The sequence below is a fragment of the Rhinatrema bivittatum genome, chromosome 5, assembly GCF_901001135.1.
Source record: "Rhinatrema bivittatum chromosome 5, aRhiBiv1.1, whole genome shotgun sequence".
Taxonomy (NCBI): domain Eukaryota; kingdom Metazoa; phylum Chordata; class Amphibia; order Gymnophiona; family Rhinatrematidae; genus Rhinatrema; species Rhinatrema bivittatum.
Window position 1 is genome coordinate 357,421,625 of NC_042619.1, and position 18,996 is coordinate 357,440,620.

Sequence of the window (18,996 nt, forward strand, 5' to 3'; positions counted from 1 at the left end):
TTATAGATCTTCATGCTACTTAATAAATGTTATGTTTTGAAACTGAAAGGCCGTTTCATCACTGGCTTTGTGCCCTGTCTGGGGAGGAAACCAGGCGGGGTAAGTTTCAAGATTCAACATTTTGGTAGCAGAGGATGGTTATAGAGTGCGGCAGGACCAGTCGGGACTGCGTGTACGGCTGGCAGATCCGATCGGGACCGCGTGTATGGCTGGCAGATCTGTCGGGACCACGGATACGACTAATCAGGACCTAATGGGGCCATGGGCACGATTAGGCAGCATGTGAGGTACATGGGACGCACGTGAGTATTTTTTTTATTATTTACATACGTGAGTATTTTTATTTACATTTATTGTAGCTTGAAACTGGTAATTTTTTTTTTTTTTAAAGTTAGTTTAAGCTTAAGTTCATTATGTTACAAGGTATGGGATCCCCCAGTTCCCTTGCATTGGTTTGTGAATTATTGCCACATGACGTTAAAATCATTACTAAGCACAAGATGCGTTTAAGAGCTGGCCTGAGGATGGCAGCTTTTCAATCCCAGTTCTGCAACAGCTGCTGCAATTCATTAAGCATAAAAGACAGGAAAATCCTTGACACGATATTTGCATTAATTTAATATGTTCATGGTTATATAGGAGCAGAAGATGGCACTGGGAAAGAATCCCCAGTTTCAGGATCGGTTCCCCTCCCCCTTATGAGAGCAAGGAATCAGGATTTTTTTTAAATTTTATTTTTATTATGCTTTTTAATTTTACATATCAAGATAATATTCCTGACATTGGATCATATGAAGTATTAAAAACAATACAAAACAAAAAAAACAAAGAGAAAAGCAAACAGTTTGCATCAATTAAGATCAAACTAACCGTTTGTCATACTTCAAAGTTGAGTTCCTCTATACTGAAGGAATCATTATTTAACCCCTGGTTGGGCTATAGTGCAGGGAGCCTTACATTTACAGCCTGTTGGTTTTTATAGTTTGTGATAAGATTTATATGTTGCTCATAGTAGGCTAGTTTTGTTTGAAGACTGTAGTTTCTCGGCCTCTGTTGTTAGCAAGGAGCAGATTTTCTTTGGCCAATTGTCCAGCCTACTTAATGAAAGCTTATTAAGAAGTGATATTAGTTCGTTTGTCTGTATATTTGTTAATAAATTTGTACTGGAACACAATACAAAGAGGTTTAAGACAGCAACAGTTAGTCCTTCGTTGACCTTGCTTGCAGGGCTCTGAGATTAGAGGAGCATAAAAAAGGGAAAGTTTTGGAAAGCATTGTTTGGAATCTGGTTTTCTGTTTATGTCTGATTGATGCCAGGGTATAATGCATTGCAGTGAGTGGGGAGCACAGCTCAGTCTCAACTTAAATTGCCATGGAAGTTTTAGAATTTGAAAGGACATTGGGAGCTGGAGAGTTAACTGAGTTGGAAGATAAGAGGAAGCGGGAATCATGAGGAATTAAAGTTGTGGAGAAATGAGTTGATTTTTACAGAAAGTGAATTTAATTTAGTAGATTCTTTGAGAAAGTTTGGTTTCGTGGACTTTCTCTTGATGGCTAGCATTGAATTTGAGCAGAACCTAATAATAAATTTTGATAATTTATCCCTATTATATGTAATTTTACTGTTTATTTAGGGAAAGAACCTATATGGCAGGATGAGTTGAAACATGCAGTTAGTTTCTGAGTACCTTGCTCTTTGTCTTCCCAGGTGATTAGACTTAAAGATGAATTAAATTTGTCTTCGTATGTGAGATTTATGATGCAGGGTATCTTAGAGGACTGCTTATATATAAATTAGGAAAATGTTATGCCAGTAAATAAACTAGTAGTTGAAGAAAGAGAAATATTTTTCATCTATTAGAAATTCTAGAGTTGCTTCTGCGGTAAGAAAGCATTTTTTACTATTGCCTTTATTTTGGATATTATCTTTTGGCATTCCTGCTTCCTGCGCTGCACTATAGAATTGTGAGACATGTTTGTGCAAAGTGTGCTCATCTGAAGCTATTTTCATATAACAATTAGATTTAGAAAGGTATCAGAAAAGGATATATTGCTTTTCCTTGTTTCAGAATTAAAAAGCACAGTTACTGAACCAAATAGACACTGTAGATTTAAGGGAACTTACAGCATTAGGACAAAATTCTGATTTGATTTCAGAGATCGTTAACTGGCTTTTCCAGAGAAGGGTGGCAAATGTCAGGAACTGTACTGTTTGGGGAACATGGGGGCTCCTCTATTGGGGATATCAACAATTTGATTGCTGAAGAAGCAATTACTAATGTTAAAGTTTAAAACTTGAAAGGACAAGGCAGTTAAGGGGTTAGCAGTAGAAAGGGGGGGGGGGGGGGTGAGTGGGGGATGCAGGAAAGTGTTTCCCAGGTGAAGACACAAAGGGAGGAAAAAGTGAATAGAAATATGTATCTTGTCAGGACAGGGAATACAGAATTGAATGAGCTCTTCCAGTTTGGAAAGAGTTTTGTTTATTTGAACAGGGCATTACTACTGTGAGTAAGTGTAACTGATGGAGTGAGTTATGGCATGGAAATATTAATTATATATATATATTCAATGCTAAAGTATTTGCCAATTAATGATATCAGATGTATCAAACCTCTCTTTTTCTAAGTGTCTGTAATTAGAGTTAATCACACAAAAATAAATCCTGGCCAGTATTAAATTTAAGGATTCAGAATTAACCATGACTTATAGCATTTATAGTTTCATGCATTCTACTTCACCTGACAGTTATCCCAAGGAGTTAAGATACTTCAGTATTGTCTCGCCTACGTGATACTGAAGTAGAGCTGTGTTTCCTGCATTCATTAGGTCTTAAGGTATTAAAAGGTAAACTTCAAATGTGTCAATTATAAATGAAATATTTAGAATTCTTGCTATCTAAAAAAAAAAAAAGACTACTGAGAGAATTGAGGCTGTTTTGAAAGTACATGTCTCTGGGGCATTGAAAAAGTTACAAGCATTCCTTGGCATGGTATTACTGGTGGGGGTTGGTCTCAGCAGTCAGGGCTCTGATTATTACAAAGCATCCAAACGTTTGGTCATCACACCTGCACACCTAAAGCGGCACCCCCACCCAGGTCCTTTCTTGCAAATCAAAATTGATTTTATCAAATTGCCTTTATGTCAAAATTACAAGTACGCACTAACAATGATTTGCTGTTTCTCAGGGTGGGGGGAGGCATTCCCAGTAGTGAAGGCAGATACAATCTCTGTAGCTAAGATTCTGCTGAGAGAATTTATTCCAAGATATGGAATTCCAGAATTAATTGATAGTGATCAAGGGACACACTTTGTGGATGACATACTAGGCATTAGGCATCTCTCTCAGGTTCCACACCCCTTACAGACCCCAAGCCTCTGCCCTTATAGAGAAATTCAACAGCAGGTTAAAAACTAAAGCTGGGTATTATTCTACACCACAACTTGTGGTAGTGCCTCCTAGAGGCATAACAATAGAGACAAGAAAGTACCTTCATGACCGCTATTTGCTGAATTAAGGCACATCAGAATGTGGAAACACTGAGAGGAGAGGATCACCTTGCTGGTGGCTGAAAGGAATCAGTAAGTTTTTGCTTGGGACATTGACATTGACTTTTTTAAAAGTATTGGGGCAAAGTTAACTATTTGGGAATATTATTTAGTGTGTTTGTGTGTTTGTGCCTTTAATAGTCAGTCAGTAAATAAAACAAGTTAGACTGTTTGCATTTTTAAATAGTCAGTCAATAAGGTAGCAGTAGGTAGTGTGTTTATTTTTTAAAAAGTCTGCCTGACTATTAAAGTGTCCTCCAGACTTTTAAAGAGCTAAGTGTTTTATTTAATAAATAACTGAGTGCATTGTATTGAAAACCAAAAAAAACCACAAAAAAAAAAAAAAAAAACCCCAACAAAAAAGTAGCCAGAAGCTAGAAATAAGCTAGGAGCAGTATATACCAAAGTAAAAAAGTTGAATATTTCAGCTCAGTTACTCACCTTGGAAAGGTGTTGAGGTAGTGTGATTAGGTTTGAATAGGGAACAACATTTGTTAATCAAGGGAGCTGTGAGTCACTCAGGCTGACTAACTAAGTGTGAAGATTGTGTGTTTTGTTAATAGGTACTATTGTGTATTTGTGAATAGGTGCTATTCTTTGTTAATCAGCACAGCAGTGAGTCACTCAGGAAATCTAACTGAAAGGTCACGCAGGAAATCTAACTGAAAGGTCACTCAGGAAATCTAACTGAAGTGTACATCTCCTAAGGGATTATTTTGCACTAATTTACTTTAGAAGCACATTATAAATTAGAAGGAAAGAGCTCAGTAACCCACATTCCAGTGGAAACACTGAGAGGAGAGGATCACCTTGCTGGTGGCTGAAAGGAATCAGTAAGTTTTTGCTTGGGACATTGACATTGACTTTTTTAAAAGTATTGGGGCAAAGTTAACTATTTGGGAATATTATTTAGTGTGTTTGTGTGTTTGTGCCTTTAATAGTCAGTCAGTAAATAAAACAAGTTAGACTGTTTGCATTTTTAAATAGTCAGTCAATAAGGTAGCAGTAGGTAGTGTGTTTATTTTTTAAAAAAGTCTGCCTGACTATTAAAGTGTCCTCCAGACTTTTAAAGAGCTAAGTGTTTTATTTAATAAATAACTGAGTGCATTGTATTGAAAACCAAAAAAAACCACAAAAAAAAAAAAAAAAAACCCCAACAAAAAAGTAGCCAGAAGCTAGAAATAAGCTAGGAGCAGTATATACCAAAGTAAAAAAGTTGAATATTTCAGCTCAGTTACTCACCTTGGAAAGGTGTTGAGGTAGTGTGATTAGGTTTGAATAGGGAACAACATTTGTTAATCAAGGGAGCTGTGAGTCACTCAGGCTGACTAACTAAGTGTGAAGATTGTGTGTTTTGTTAATAGGTACTATTGTGTATTTGTGAATAGGTGCTATTCTTTGTTAATCAGCACAGCAGTGAGTCACTCAGGAAATCTAACTGAAAGGTCACGCAGGAAATCTAACTGAAAGGTCACTCAGGAAATCTAACTGAAGTGTACATCTCCTAAGGGATTATTTTGCACTAATTTACTTTAGAAGCACATTATAAATTAGAAGGAAAGAGCTCAGTAACCCACATTCCAGTGGAAACACTGAGAGGAGAGGATCACCTTGCTGGTGGCTGAAAGGAATCAGTAAGTTTTTGCTTGGGACATTGACATTGACTTTTTAAAAGTATTGGGGCAAAGTTAACTATTTGGGAATATTATTTAGTGTGTTTGTGTGTTTGTGCCTTTAATAGTCAGTCAGTAAATAAAACAAGTTAGACTGTTTGCATTTTTAAATAGTCAGTCAATAAGGTAGCAGTAGGTAGTGTGTTTATTTTTTAAAAAGTCTGCCTGACTATTAAAGTGTCCTCCAGACTTTTAAAGAGCTAAGTGTTTTATTTAATAAATAACTGAGTGCATTGTATTGAAAACCAAAAAAAACCACAAAAAAAAAAAAAAAAAACCCCAACAAAAAAGTAGCCAGAAGCTAGAAATAAGCTAGGAGCAGTATATACCAAAGTAAAAAAGTTGAATATTTCAGCTCAGTTACTCACCTTGGAAAGGTGTTGAGGTAGTGTGATTAGGTTTGAATAGGGAACAACATTTGTTAATCAAGGGAGCTGTGAGTCACTCAGGCTGACTAACTAAGTGTGAAGATTGTGTGTTTTGTTAATAGGTACTATTGTGTATTTGTGAATAGGTGCTATTCTTTGTTAATCAGCACAGCAGTGAGTCACTCAGGAAATCTAACTGAAAGGTCACGCAGGAAATCTAACTGAAAGGTCACTCAGGAAATCTAACTGAAGTGTACATCTCCTAAGGGATTATTTTGCACTAATTTACTTTAGAAGCACATTATAAATTAGAAGGAAAGAGCTCAGTAACCCACATTCCAGTGGAAACACTGAGAGGAGAGGATCACCTTGCTGGTGGCTGAAAGGAATCAGTAAGTTTTTGCTTGGGACATTGACATTGACTTTTTTAAAAGTATTGGGGCAAAGTTAACTATTTGGGAATATTATTTAGTGTGTTTGTGTGTTTGTGCCTTTAATAGTCAGTCAGTAAATAAAACAAGTTAGACTGTTTGCATTTTTAAATAGTCAGTCAATAAGGTAGCAGTAGGTAGTGTGTTTATTTTTTAAAAAGTCTGCCTGACTATTAAAGTGTCCTCCAGACTTTTAAAGAGCTAAGTGTTTTATTTAATAAATAACTGAGTGCATTGTATTGAAAACCAAAAAAAACCAAAAAAAAAAAAAAAAAAACCCCCAACAAAAAAGTAGCCAGAAGCTAGAAATAAGCTAGGAGCAGTATATACCAAAGTAAAAAAGTTGAATATTTCAGCTCAGTTACTCACCTTGGAAAGGTGTTGAGGTAGTGTGATTAGGTTTGAATAGGGAACAACATTTGTTAATCAAGGGAGCTGTGAGTCACTCAGGCTGACTAACTAAGTGTGAAGATTGTGTGTTTTGTTAATAGGTACTATTGTGTATTTGTGAATAGGTGCTATTCTTTGTTAATCAGCACAGCAGTGAGTCACTCAGGAAATCTAACTGAAAGGTCACGCAGGAAATCTAACTGAAAGGTCACTCAGGAAATCTAACTGAAGTGTACATCTCCTAAGGGATTATTTTGCACTAATTTACTTTAGAAGCACATTATAAATTAGAAGGAAAGAGCTCAGTAACCCACATTCCAGTGGAAACACTGAGAGGAGAGGATCACCTTGCTGGTGGCTGAAAGGAATCAGTAAGTTTTTGCTTGGGACATTGACATTGACTTTTTTAAAGTATTGGGGCAAAGTTAACTATTTGGGAATATTATTTAGTGTGTTTGTGTGTTTGTGCCTTTAATAGTCAGTCAGTAAATAAAACAAGTTAGACTGTTTGCATTTTTAAATAGTCAGTCAATAAGGTAGCAGTAGGTAGTGTGTTTATTTTTTAAAAAGTCTGCCTGAATATTAAAGTGTCCTCCAGACTTTTAAAGAGCTAAGTGTTTTATTTAATAAATAACTGAGTGCATTGTATTGAAAACCAAAAAAAAAAACCCCAACAAAAAAGTAGCCAGAAGCTAGAAATAAGCTAGGAGCAGTATATACCAAAGTAAAAAAGTTGAATATTTCAGCTCAGTTACTCACCTTGGAAAGGTGTTGAGGTAGTGTGATTAGGTTTGAATAGGGAACAACATTTGTTAATCAAGGGAGCTGTGAGTCACTCAGGCTGACTAACTAAGTGTGAAGATTGTGTGTTTTGTTAATAGGTACTATTGTGTATTTGTGAATAGGTGCTATTCTTTGTTAATCAGCACAGCAGTGAGTCACTCAGGAAATCTAACTGAAAGGTCACGCAGGAAATCTAACTGAAAGGTCACTCAGGAAATCTAACTGAAGTGTACATCTCCTAAGGGATTATTTTGCACTAATTTACTTTAGAAGCACATTATAAATTAGAAGGAAAGAGCTCAGTAACCCACATTCCAGTGGAAACACTGAGAGGAGAGGATCACCTTGCTGGTGGCTGAAAGGAATCAGTAAGTTTTTGCTTGGGACATTGACATTGACTTTTTTAAAAGTATTGGGGCAAAGTTAACTATTTGGGAATATTATTTAGTGTGTTTGTGTGTTTGTGCCTTTAATAGTCAGTCAGTAAATAAAACAAGTTAGACTGTTTGCATTTTTAAATAGTCAGTCAATAAGGTAGCAGTAGGTAGTGTGTTTATTTTTTAAAAAGTCTGCCTGACTATTAAAGTGTCCTCCAGACTTTTAAAGAGCTAAGTGTTTTATTTAATAAATAACTGAGTGCATTGTATTGAAAACCAAAAAAAAACCACAAAAAAAAAAAAAAAAAACCCCAACAAAAAAGTAGCCAGAAGCTAGAAATAAGCTAGGAGCAGTATATACCAAAGTAAAAAAGTTGAATATTTCAGCTCAGTTACTCACCTTGGAAAGGTGTTGAGGTAGTGTGATTAGGTTTGAATAGGGAACAACATTTGTTAATCAAGGGAGCTGTGAGTCACTCAGGCTGACTAACTAAGTGTGAAGATTGTGTGTTTTGTTAATAGGTACTATTGTGTATTTGTGAATAGGTGCTATTCTTTGTTAATCAGCACAGCAGTGAGTCACTCAGGAAATCTAACTGAAAGGTCACGCAGGAAATCTAACTGAAAGGTCACTCAGGAAATCTAACTGAAGTGTACATCTCCTAAGGGATTATTTTGCACTAATTTACTTTAGAAGCACATTATAAATTAGAAGGAAAGAGCTCAGTAACCCACATTCCAGTGGAAACACTGAGAGGAGAGGATCACCTTGCTGGTGGCTGAAAGGAATCAGTAAGTTTTTGCTTGGGACATTGACATTGACTTTTTTAAAAGTATTGGGGCAAAGTTAACTATTTGGGAATATTATTTAGTGTGTTTGTGTGTTTGTGCCTTTAATAGTCAGTCAGTAAATAAAACAAGTTAGACTGTTTGCATTTTTAAATAGTCAGTCAATAAGGTAGCAGTAGGTAGTGTGTTTATTTTTTAAAAAGTCTGCCTGACTATTAAAGTGTCCTCCAGACTTTTAAAGAGCTAAGTGTTTTATTTAATAAATAACTGAGTGCATTGTATTGAAAACCAAAAAAAACCACAAAAAAAAAAAAAAAAACCCCCAACAAAAAAGTAGCCAGAAGCTAGAAATAAGCTAGGAGCAGTATATACCAAAGTAAAAAAGTTGAATATTTCAGCTCAGTTACTCACCTTGGAAAGGTGTTGAGGTAGTGTGATTAGGTTTGAATAGGGAACAACATTTGTTAATCAAGGGAGCTGTGAGTCACTCAGGCTGACTAACTAAGTGTGAAGATTGTGTGTTTTGTTAATAGGTACTATTGTGTATTTGTGAATAGGTGCTATTCTTTGTTAATCAGCACAGCAGTGAGTCACTCAGGAAATCTAACTGAAAGGTCACGCAGGAAATCTAACTGAAAGGTCACTCAGGAAATCTAACTGAAGTGTACATCTCCTAAGGGATTATTTTGCACTAATTTACTTTAGAAGCACATTATAAATTAGAAGGAAAGAGCTCAGTAACCCACATTCCAGTGGAAACACTGAGAGGAGAGGATCACCTTGCTGGTGGCTGAAAGGAATCAGTAAGTTTTTGCTTGGGACATTGACATTGACTTTTTTAAAAGTATTGGGGCAAAGTTAACTATTTGGGAATATTATTTAGTGTGTTTGTGTGTTTGTGCCTTTAATAGTCAGTCAGTAAATAAAACAAGTTAGACTGTTTGCATTTTTAAATAGTCAGTCAATAAGGTAGCAGTAGGTAGTGTGTTTATTTTTTAAAAAGTCTGCCTGACTATTAAAGTGTCCTCCAGACTTTTAAAGAGCTAAGTGTTTTATTTAATAAATAACTGAGTGCATTGTATTGAAAACCAAAAAAAAAAAACCCCAACAAAAAAGTAGCCAGAAGCTAGAAATAAGCTAGGAGCAGTATATACCAAAGTAAAAAAGTTGAATATTTCAGCTCAGTTACTCACCTTGGAAAGGTGTTGAGGTAGTGTGATTAGGTTTGAATAGGGAACAACATTTGTTAATCAAGGGAGCTGTGAGTCACTCAGGCTGACTAACTAAAGTTAGGCTGTTTGTAATTCCCAACCCTCCCACCCCTCGCCCACCCACCCCAAGCTCATCCCTTAATTTATAGGCAGGTGCCACTTGCACAAAAAAAAACCCAAAAAACAAAAAAAAAAACCCCATCAACAAAAACTTTATTGAGAATTCGATCAGACCCCAGTAGGCCACTACCAGACATATAGTGAATTCACTAATACATTTAAAGGAACTTAGACACATTCCTACTCCCATAGCAACCTAAAACTTAACTAGGAACTGATCAAAATTGAGATGAAGGCAGCAGTCCAGCAGCAAGAGGGGGGCTTCCCAGTCTTTTGCATCGAGTGTCACATGTATGATTTTTTACCCACCGGTGAGAAGTTGTACATGTGCACGCGATGCAAAGAGCTCCTGGCTCTCAGAGAACGAGTCCGATCTCTGGAGGCTAGAGTGGCAGACCTGGAGGAGCTGAGGGAGACAGAGAGGTATATAGATGAGACCTTCAGGGACATAGTAGTCCAGTCCCAACTTCAGACTGGCAGCCCTGGTGCTGCCTTGGAGGAAGAAGGTCTCATAATGGGAGAGCACCAACCAGATGTAGCAGGAAAGGATCCTGTAGCAAGGACCTGCTCTCTAGGTGATGCATTGTCCTTTCGCACTGAGGATATCTCCCCAAGGCCTACTGCCCAGGAGGGAAGGGTTAGGTCGGCCGTCATAGTTGGTGATTCGATTATTAGGAATGTAGATAGCTGGGTGGCTGGTGGGCGTGAGGATCGCCTGGTAACATGCCTACCTGGTGCGAAGGTGGCGGACCTCACGCGTCACCTAGATAGGATTTTAGACAGTGCTGGGGAGGAGCCGGCTGTCGTGGTACACGTGGGCACCAACGACATAGGAAAATGTGGGAGGGAGGTTCTGGAAGCCAAATTTAGGCTCTTAGGTAGAAAGATTAAATCCAGAACCTCCAGGGTAGCATTCTCTGAAATGCTCCCTGTTCCACGCGCAGGTCACCAGAGGCAGGCAGAGCTCCGGAGTCTCAATGCGTGGATGAGACGATGGTGCAAGGAAGAGGGATTCAGTTTTGTTAGGAACTGGGGAACCTTTTGGGGAAGGGGGAGTCTCTTCCGAAGGGATGGGCTCCACCTTAACCAGGATGGAACCAGACTGCTGGCGCTAACCCTTAAAAAGGAGATAGAGCAGCTTTTAAACTAGAACAAAGGGGAAAGCCGACAGTCGCTCAGCAGCGCATGGTTCGGAGAGATGTATCTTTAAAGGATACTAATGATGCACTAGAATTAGGGCATCTGACAGTGAGGTTCCAATAATTAGAAAAGTAGTCCAAATGCCTGTAACTAAAAACTCACCTGAGCTAAAAAATTCTAACTTATCCCTATCAATTAAAAAGCAGAATAAAAATACAATCAAAAAACAAACTTTGAAATGTTTGTATGCTAATGCCAGAAGTCTAAGAAGTAAGATGGGAGAATTAGAATGTATAGCAGTAAATGATGACATAGACTTAATTGGCATCTCAGAGACATGGTGGAAAGAGGATAACCAATGGGACAGTGCTATACCGGGGTACAAATTATATCGCAATGACAGAGAGGAGCAGTCGGGAGGAGGTGTGGCGCTTTATGTCCGGGATGGCATAGAGTCCAACAGGATAAACATCCTGCATGAGACTAAATACAAAATTGAATCTTTATGGGTAGAAATCCCTTGTGTATCAGGGAAGACTACAGTGATAGGGGTATACTACCGTCCACCTGGTCAAGATGGTGAGATGGACAGTGAAATGCTAAGAGAAATTAGGGAAGCCAACCAAATTGGTAGTGCAGTAATAATGGGAGACTTCAATTACCCCAATATAGACTGGGTAAATGTATCATCGAGTCACGCTAGAGAGATAACGTTCCTGGATGGAATAAATGATAGCTTTATGGAGCAAATGGTTCAGGAACCGACGAGAGAGGGAGCAATTTTAGATCTAATTCTCAGTGGAGCACAGGACTTGGTGAGAGAGGTAACGGTGGTGGGGCCGCTTGGCAATAGTGATCATAATATGATCAGATTTGATTTAATGACTGGAAAAGGAACAGTGTGCAAATCCAAAGCTCTCGTGCTAAACTTTCAAAAGGGAAACTTTGATAAAATGAGAAAAATTGTTAGAAAAAAACTGAAAGGAGCAGCTACAAAAGTAAAAAATGTCCAAGAGGCGTGGTCATTGTTAAAAAATACCATTCTAGAAGCACAGTCCAGATGTATTCCACACATTAAGAAAGGTGGAAAGAAGGCAAAACGATTACCGGCATGGTTAAAAGGGGAGGTGAAAGAAGCTATTTTAGCCAAAAGATCTTCATTCAAAAATTGGAAGAAGGATCCAACAGAAGAAAATAGGATAAAGCATAAACATTGGCAAGTTAAATGTAAGACATTGATAAGACAGGCTAAGAGAGAATTTGAAAAGAAGTTGGCTGTAGAGGCAAAAACTCACAGTAAAAACTTTTTAAAATATATCCGAAGCAGAAAGCCTGTGAGGGAGTCAGTTGGACCGTTAGATGATCGAGGGGTTAAAGGGGCACTTAGAGAAGATAAGGCCATCGCGGAAAGATTAAATGATTTCTTTGCTTCGGTGTTTACTGAAGAGGATGTTGGGGAGGTACCCGTAATGGAGAAGGTTTTCATGGGTAATGATTCAGATGGACTGAATCAAATCACGGTGAACCTAGAAGATGTGGTAGGCCTGATTGACAAACTGAAGAGTAGTAAATCACCTGGACCGGATGGTATACACCCCAGAGTTCTGAAGGAACTAAAAAATGAAATTTCAGACCTATTAGTAAAAATTTGTAACTTATCATTAAAATCATCCATTGTACCTGAAGACTGGAGGATAGCAAATGTAACCCCAATATTTAAAAAGGGCTCCAGGGGCGATCCGGGAAACTACAGACCGGTTAGCCTGACTTCAGTGCCAGGAAAAATAGTGGAAAGTGTTCTAAACATCAAAATCACAGAACATATAGAAAGACATGGTTTAATGGAACAAAGTCAGCATGGCTTTACCCAGGGCAAGTCTTGCCTCACAAATCTGCTTCACTTTTTTGAAGGAGTTAATAAACATGTGGATAAAGGTGAACCGGTAGATATAGTATACTTGGATTTTCAGAAGGCGTTTGACAAAGTTCCTCATGAGAGGCTTCTAGGAAAAGTAAAAAGTCATGGGATAGGTGGCGATGTCCTTTCGTGGATTGCAAACTGGCTAAAAGACAGGAAACAGAGAGTAGGATTAAATGGGCAATTTTCTCAGTGGAAGGGAGTGGACAGTGGAGTGCCTCAGGGATCTGTATTGGGACCCTTACTGTTCAATATATTTATAAATGATCTGGAAAGAAATACGACGAGTGAGATAATCAAATTTGCAGATGACACAAAATTGTGCAGAGTAGTTAAATCACAAGCAGATTGTGATAAATTGCAGGAAGACCTTGTGAGACTGGAAAATTGGGCATCCAAATGGCAGATGAAATTTAATGTGGAAAAGTGCAAGGTGATGCATATAGGGAAAAATAACCCATGCTATAATTACACGATGTTGGGTTCCATATTAGGTGCTACAACCCAAGAAAGAGATCTAGGTGTCATAGTGGATAACACATTGAAATCGTCGGTTCAGTGTGCTGCGGCAGTCAAAAAAGCAAACAGAATGTTGGGAATTATTAGAAAAGGAATGATGAATAAAACGGAAAATGTCATAATGCCTCTGTATCGCTCCATGGTGAGACCGCACCTTGAATACTGTGTACAATTCTGGTCGCCGCATCTCAAAAAAGATATAATTGTGATGGAGAAGGTACAGAGAAGGGCTACCAAAATGATAAGGGGAATGGAACAACTCCCCTATGAGGAAAGACTAAAGAGATTAGGACTTTTCAGCTTGGAGAAGAGACGACTGAGGGGGGATATGATAGAGGTGTTTAAAATCATGAGAGGTCTAGAACGGGTAGATGTGAATCGGTTATTTACTCTTTCAGATAGTAGAAGGACTAGGGGACACTCCATGAAGTTAGCATGGGGCACATTTAAAACTAATCGGAGAAAGTTCTTTTTTACTCAACGCACAATTAAACTCTGGAATTTGTTGCCAGAGAATGTGGTTCGTGCAGGTAGTATAGCTGTGTTTAAAAAAGGATTGGATAAGTTCTTGGAGGAGAAGTCCATTACCTGCTATTAGGTTCACTTAGAGAATAGCCACTGCCATTAGCAATGGTTACATGGAATAGACTTAGTTTTTGGGTACTTGCCAGGTTCTTATGGCCTGGATTGGCCACTGTTGGAAACAGGATGCTGGGCTTGATGGACCCTTGGTCTGACCCAGTATGGCATTTTCTTATGTTCTTATGTTAGCTTCAATGGAACTGTAATCTCACTTTAATTTTGTTGTATGCCAGACTTTATATTTCTCCAGGTTGGCAATGTGAGATGTAACGCTTGAAGATGACATTCTTTCCCAGTTTGATTTCTTTTCATTTTTAAGCAGATCTATTTTAAGTCTGACTTTTGTTTTATTTTGGATTGATCCGAACACTTTTTGGTCTAATTTTTTTTAGCTCAAATATGTGTAAATTGTTGTTAGTCTTTTTGTGTTATTTGTGTATCATGACACCTGAAGAATGCAATGAATGAGTTTATGTGTCAGCTCAGTGAAATATATGTTTCTATGTAATGTCTGAACACTTGTTTGTGGGTCTGACTATTGCATGTTACCTAATAATAAAGTGGGAATATTATAGTAATGGTATATAAGTAGGGATTACTAGATGCAGGGAGTTATGTCCATAATGGAATCTTCTCAATGATTAATTTGAATTTGTTTTGCTCTTATATTAGGCTTTAATTCATAACATATACATCTAATAATGAGTTAAGAAGCTATGCTCCGATGTAAAAAATACACCATACTGGGAGAACTGTATATGCCACGTGTCACTGATTTCAGAAATCAACCCATCCTTTCCATCCTTTGCACAGAAGTCATCTTGCACCCTTCATTATATGGACTGAAGTGCTCATATTTTATACCTGATCTTTTCTTTATATTTTTCTTGCTGTTGGGGGGGGGGGGGGGGGGGGGGGAGGTGGCCTTACCTAGATGCTGTTTCCTTTGTTTTACAATGCACCTTTATTTGACATGTGATAACTGATTGTCATAACAAAAATATTTTTATGAGATACCTAAGTCAATATCTAGTTAGATACCTATTTGCAGATGCCATTATTTAGATTTTCAAATGAATGATACAGTCTGAATTAATGCATTTTCTTTTATTAGTCCCTACATTCCAAGCATTTTGTAGCATTTTCCAATCCTATAGCTTCCAATACGTATATGCATTTACTTGCTGAGTCAGCTAAATGATTGCTTGATATGTTCTCCTTTACCTTTATCTATGGAAGCTGGTCTGATCACATTCAAGGTTCAGGAGGGATGTATAATTCTTAAGGCCAATATGTAGGGTTAGCCATTACAGGTGTCATTCCATTAGTTACAGGGGTTCCTTTTTCAATTTATGGCACAAAAATACAGCGCTTACAAGCCATTTTAGAAGTTATGGCTTATGAGTATGCTTTTAACAAAACTATTAATGAATTATCACAACCATATGCATGAATGATTATCTGTTATTATCCCAAGGCAGAGTATGTGCTATTGTAAAAGGACAATGTTGTGTTTCTGTTGATGATAATTCTGAATTAGTGATGGATTTGGTCACCCGCGCCAAAGCAGTAGCATCTGTCCCCAAATATGACCATTGGTCTACCTGATGGGAACAGCTGGTAAACTGGGTCACATCCCTAGGGGAAATTGGCAGGGGTTTCTTGTGGTTTGCTCTGGTCCTTCTTATGGTTGTGATAGTAGTGTGTATGTGTTTGCTTAACTGTTTATTGTTTATGGGCCCAAACAACATCTCCTATCACCTTGAACACGGTCAATGTTCAGAGTTCAGGTACGACAAAGAAACTCTATGCTTCCCTTGATACAGCAGCTTCCCTTGAAAGGGACCTCCTCAGGATGAGTCTTGACAATGACGGGTAAGTTCAGAGTACGCCCTCTGACAACCTAAGACAGTTGCATGGCCCTGGGTGATGATTGTTCCAATCATCAAGAGGGAAATGAGGGTTTGCGTTAATTACTGCTTTAAGAAAACTGCCCCATGTTGACTAGTAACTGAAATAAAAAGGCCAGAAGAGAAATAATTGTAATTGTCAGCCCAGAGACAGAACAAGTGAGGATGAGAATGGCATGAGTGAATTCCTGATAAGAAGGTGCCAATATGGGAAGCTACAAGAACAAAAGAACTACTGAGTAAGCATAATATATGATGTCTGAGAGGCACATGAAGGAAAAGTACCAGCAAACGTAGGGGATGAGAGAGGGGAGGGGGGAAAATTGTGCAAGCTATGTTTAACGTGTATAAAAGACTATTGCAAATTTAAAATGATGATAGACTGGCACTGCCTGGTGAGCAGTTAATTCTGTGATATCTGGCTCCGTTTACTCCCTTAAGGAAAACACAATCTTGATTTCCTTAAAGTTTCCACTATTTTAACTTTTGTATGCATGCATGAAAAACAAACCTGCCAGCAATTATAGATCTTCAGGCAACTTTATAAATGTTATGTTTTGAAACTGAAAGGCTGTTTCATCACTGGCTTTGTGCCCTATCTGGGGAGGAAACCAAGCGGGGTAAGTTTCAAGATTCAACACTCTTTGAACAAATCTATTTACAGCTGTCAGATGCTTACCCTGAGTTTGTTCATCAGTTCAAGGGTCACTAGGAAGGGTTCGCCTTTCTGCCCTTTTGTGCCCGGGTAACCCTACAATAGAAAAAAAAATTTTTTTTTTTACATGTTTTACTCTCAAGAACAGCTTTGTTACTCAAAATTAAAAAAAAAACCCCAACAATTTGTAAACTATCGACACAACAATAGCAATCTCTGATTCTGTGTAGATGCAGCATAAGCTCACTTGCCATTTTGTTAGGAAAAACTGAAATTTACATGCAACTTTAGCGCACACACACACACTACAATTTATTAAAAAAGAATTGGCTGTGGAATCTATGTCCTGACACTAGAGACCTATGGGCCAATGTAATAAGCAGCACTAAGCCTAACGTGGGTTTTTACTTGCGTTTTAGTCAGGTTTTTTTTGTGCTAACATAGCCCTGGTATGCAAAAAAGGGTTTTTAGTGCCATAAAAACCCGCACTAAAAAAACCTGCGGCAAGCTTAGCGTGGGTGCATGCAAATTGCAGGGTAATAGCCTAATAAGCTATTACCCTGCAATGCAAGGAGGCGCGCTAGTGAGTAGGCTGCCTAACGGGTCTTTTCCTATCGTGGGAAATCTAATGCCTGCTCAGAGGCTGTATCTGCCCTCCCTTCCTCCATCCCAAGCATGTAAAACTGCTCCCAACTGGCCAGATACTCCGAGTCCCAGGCCCTTTGGACCTCCGTTCCTCCTTCCTGCCCTCTCATCTTCGTCCAGCAGTAGTCGCCCTCCTCCGACCTCATTATGCTCTTCTTGTAAAAAAAACCAAAACAAAAAACGAACTGAAGACAGTCCCCTCTCTCCTCCCCGGAGCCCCTACCTCTACCGGCAGGGCTACTCCCTCACTGGTCTTCTATTGGTCCTTTCACTGACACATGTCAGTGAAAGGACCAATCCCCTTTCAAGAATTCTAAAAGGACAGCCTCTGGGCTTCTATGGCAGGGGCTCCTGGAAGGAGATAGGGGGACTGCCTTCAGTTCCATGGCATGTTTTTTTGTTTTTTTTCCAGGGCGAGCATAATGGGGTTGCAGAAAGATGACTACTGCTGGTCTAAGATGAGAGGAAGGGAAGGAGAGATAAGTGGTCGGAGGACCGAAGGGTGTCTGGCCAGATCTGGAAGCAGTTTTATGGGGTGGGGAGGGATGGAGGGAGAACATGTCAGGGTCAACTCACAAGGCTGATCTGGCCACATTAGGAAACTTTTTATTTTTTTTTTAGCATGGGTTGACATGCAAATAGAGCAAGGAAGTAAAAAAAAGTTTAGCGTCCTTTTTTTTACATGAGGTCTATTTGCATGTCAACTTGCTGCATCCTACAGTGATCACCAATTTTAATGTACATAAAACCTGTGCTAATTAAAACCTATGCTAAAATCTAACTGATTTTATCACAGGTTTTATTACATTGGCCCCCTAGAGGCGGTTACACTAAGCTGTGCTGTTAGAGATATAGTTAATCCTAAAAGCGCTGTTAACGTGTTACAGCAATCATACACATTTTAAGTGTTTGTAATGGTGTTATTTTGCTTTTGTGAATGTCAGCACAACATAGGTAATGAGCTGGATAATTATGCAAATCTGTTCATTACCTATGAATGCAAGTTAAATAACATGCATTAAAACATGAGAATATTGATGCACAACCATTAATGCAAAAATATTTGCTACAGCTTGAGAAAGTATAGTTATATTTTTTTGTGTTAATGTTAGCATTGCACTAAGTTTAACATGAGAGATTTAGCTCATAATTGATTAGCATACCATTAACATGGGCTGTTAATGAGAGATAATTAACAAGCAAAAATGGCATGTTATTGTACCTTAGTACATTGCCCTCCCGGATATGTAAAATTTCCCATTTTTGTATTTTCTAAACAATATTTAAGAGCCTGATAAACCACACTATTTAATCATTTGTTCCACAATGCTCTAAAAAGTAATCAGTGATGTACCCTTCACAACTCACTGAAACCAATCCTGTCACCTTCTCTCTGATCATTCACTACTCACAGCTCTTCACAATAAATTGACTTGCTGCCAGCTTCTGCCTGCTGTCAGAGATGCTGATGAAAAATGGCTACTAGAAGTCTATTTTTTTTCAAAACATTTCACAACTCCCCAAGAACTACTATTCATGAAAACCCACTATTAGCTACTTACAGATAACCCAGGTGAACCGCTGGAACCACCGATTCCCTGATCACCAGCATCGCCTTTTGTGCCATTGCAACCATCATGACCTGGTTTACCTCTTGATCCACCTTGGCCCGGATGACCCTACAAAAGATAATCAGTTGTAAATATGTGATGACAGTGCCACTTAGAACAGGCATATACATTGGGGTAGATTTTAAAAGAAGCGCGATCAGCCTACTTTTGCTTGCGCATCAGACTCAAGCAAAAGTACGCTGGATTTTAGTAGATACGCGCGGAGCCGCGCGTATCCACTAAAATCCTGGATCGGCGCGCGCAAGGCTATCGATTTTGTATAGCCTGCGCGCGCCGAGCCGCGCTGCCTCCCCCCGTTCCCTCCAAGG

At 38.6% G+C, this 18,996-nt stretch overlaps 1 protein-coding gene across 1 annotated transcript in view; it reads right to left on the bottom strand.

Annotated features, from left to right (window-relative positions):
• COL4A2 (collagen type IV alpha 2 chain) overlaps positions 1 to 18,996 on the bottom strand; it is a 367,855-nt gene that overhangs the window by 128,477 nt on the left and 220,382 nt on the right. Inside the window, exons 7-8 of the mRNA XM_029604712.1 lie at positions 18,620 to 18,736; positions 16,437 to 16,508 (exon numbers count right to left, since the gene is read on the bottom strand). Coding sequence (XP_029460572.1) covers positions 16,437 to 16,508; positions 18,620 to 18,736 — 189 coding nt within the window. The remainder of the gene's footprint in view (positions 1 to 16,436; positions 16,509 to 18,619; positions 18,737 to 18,996) is intronic.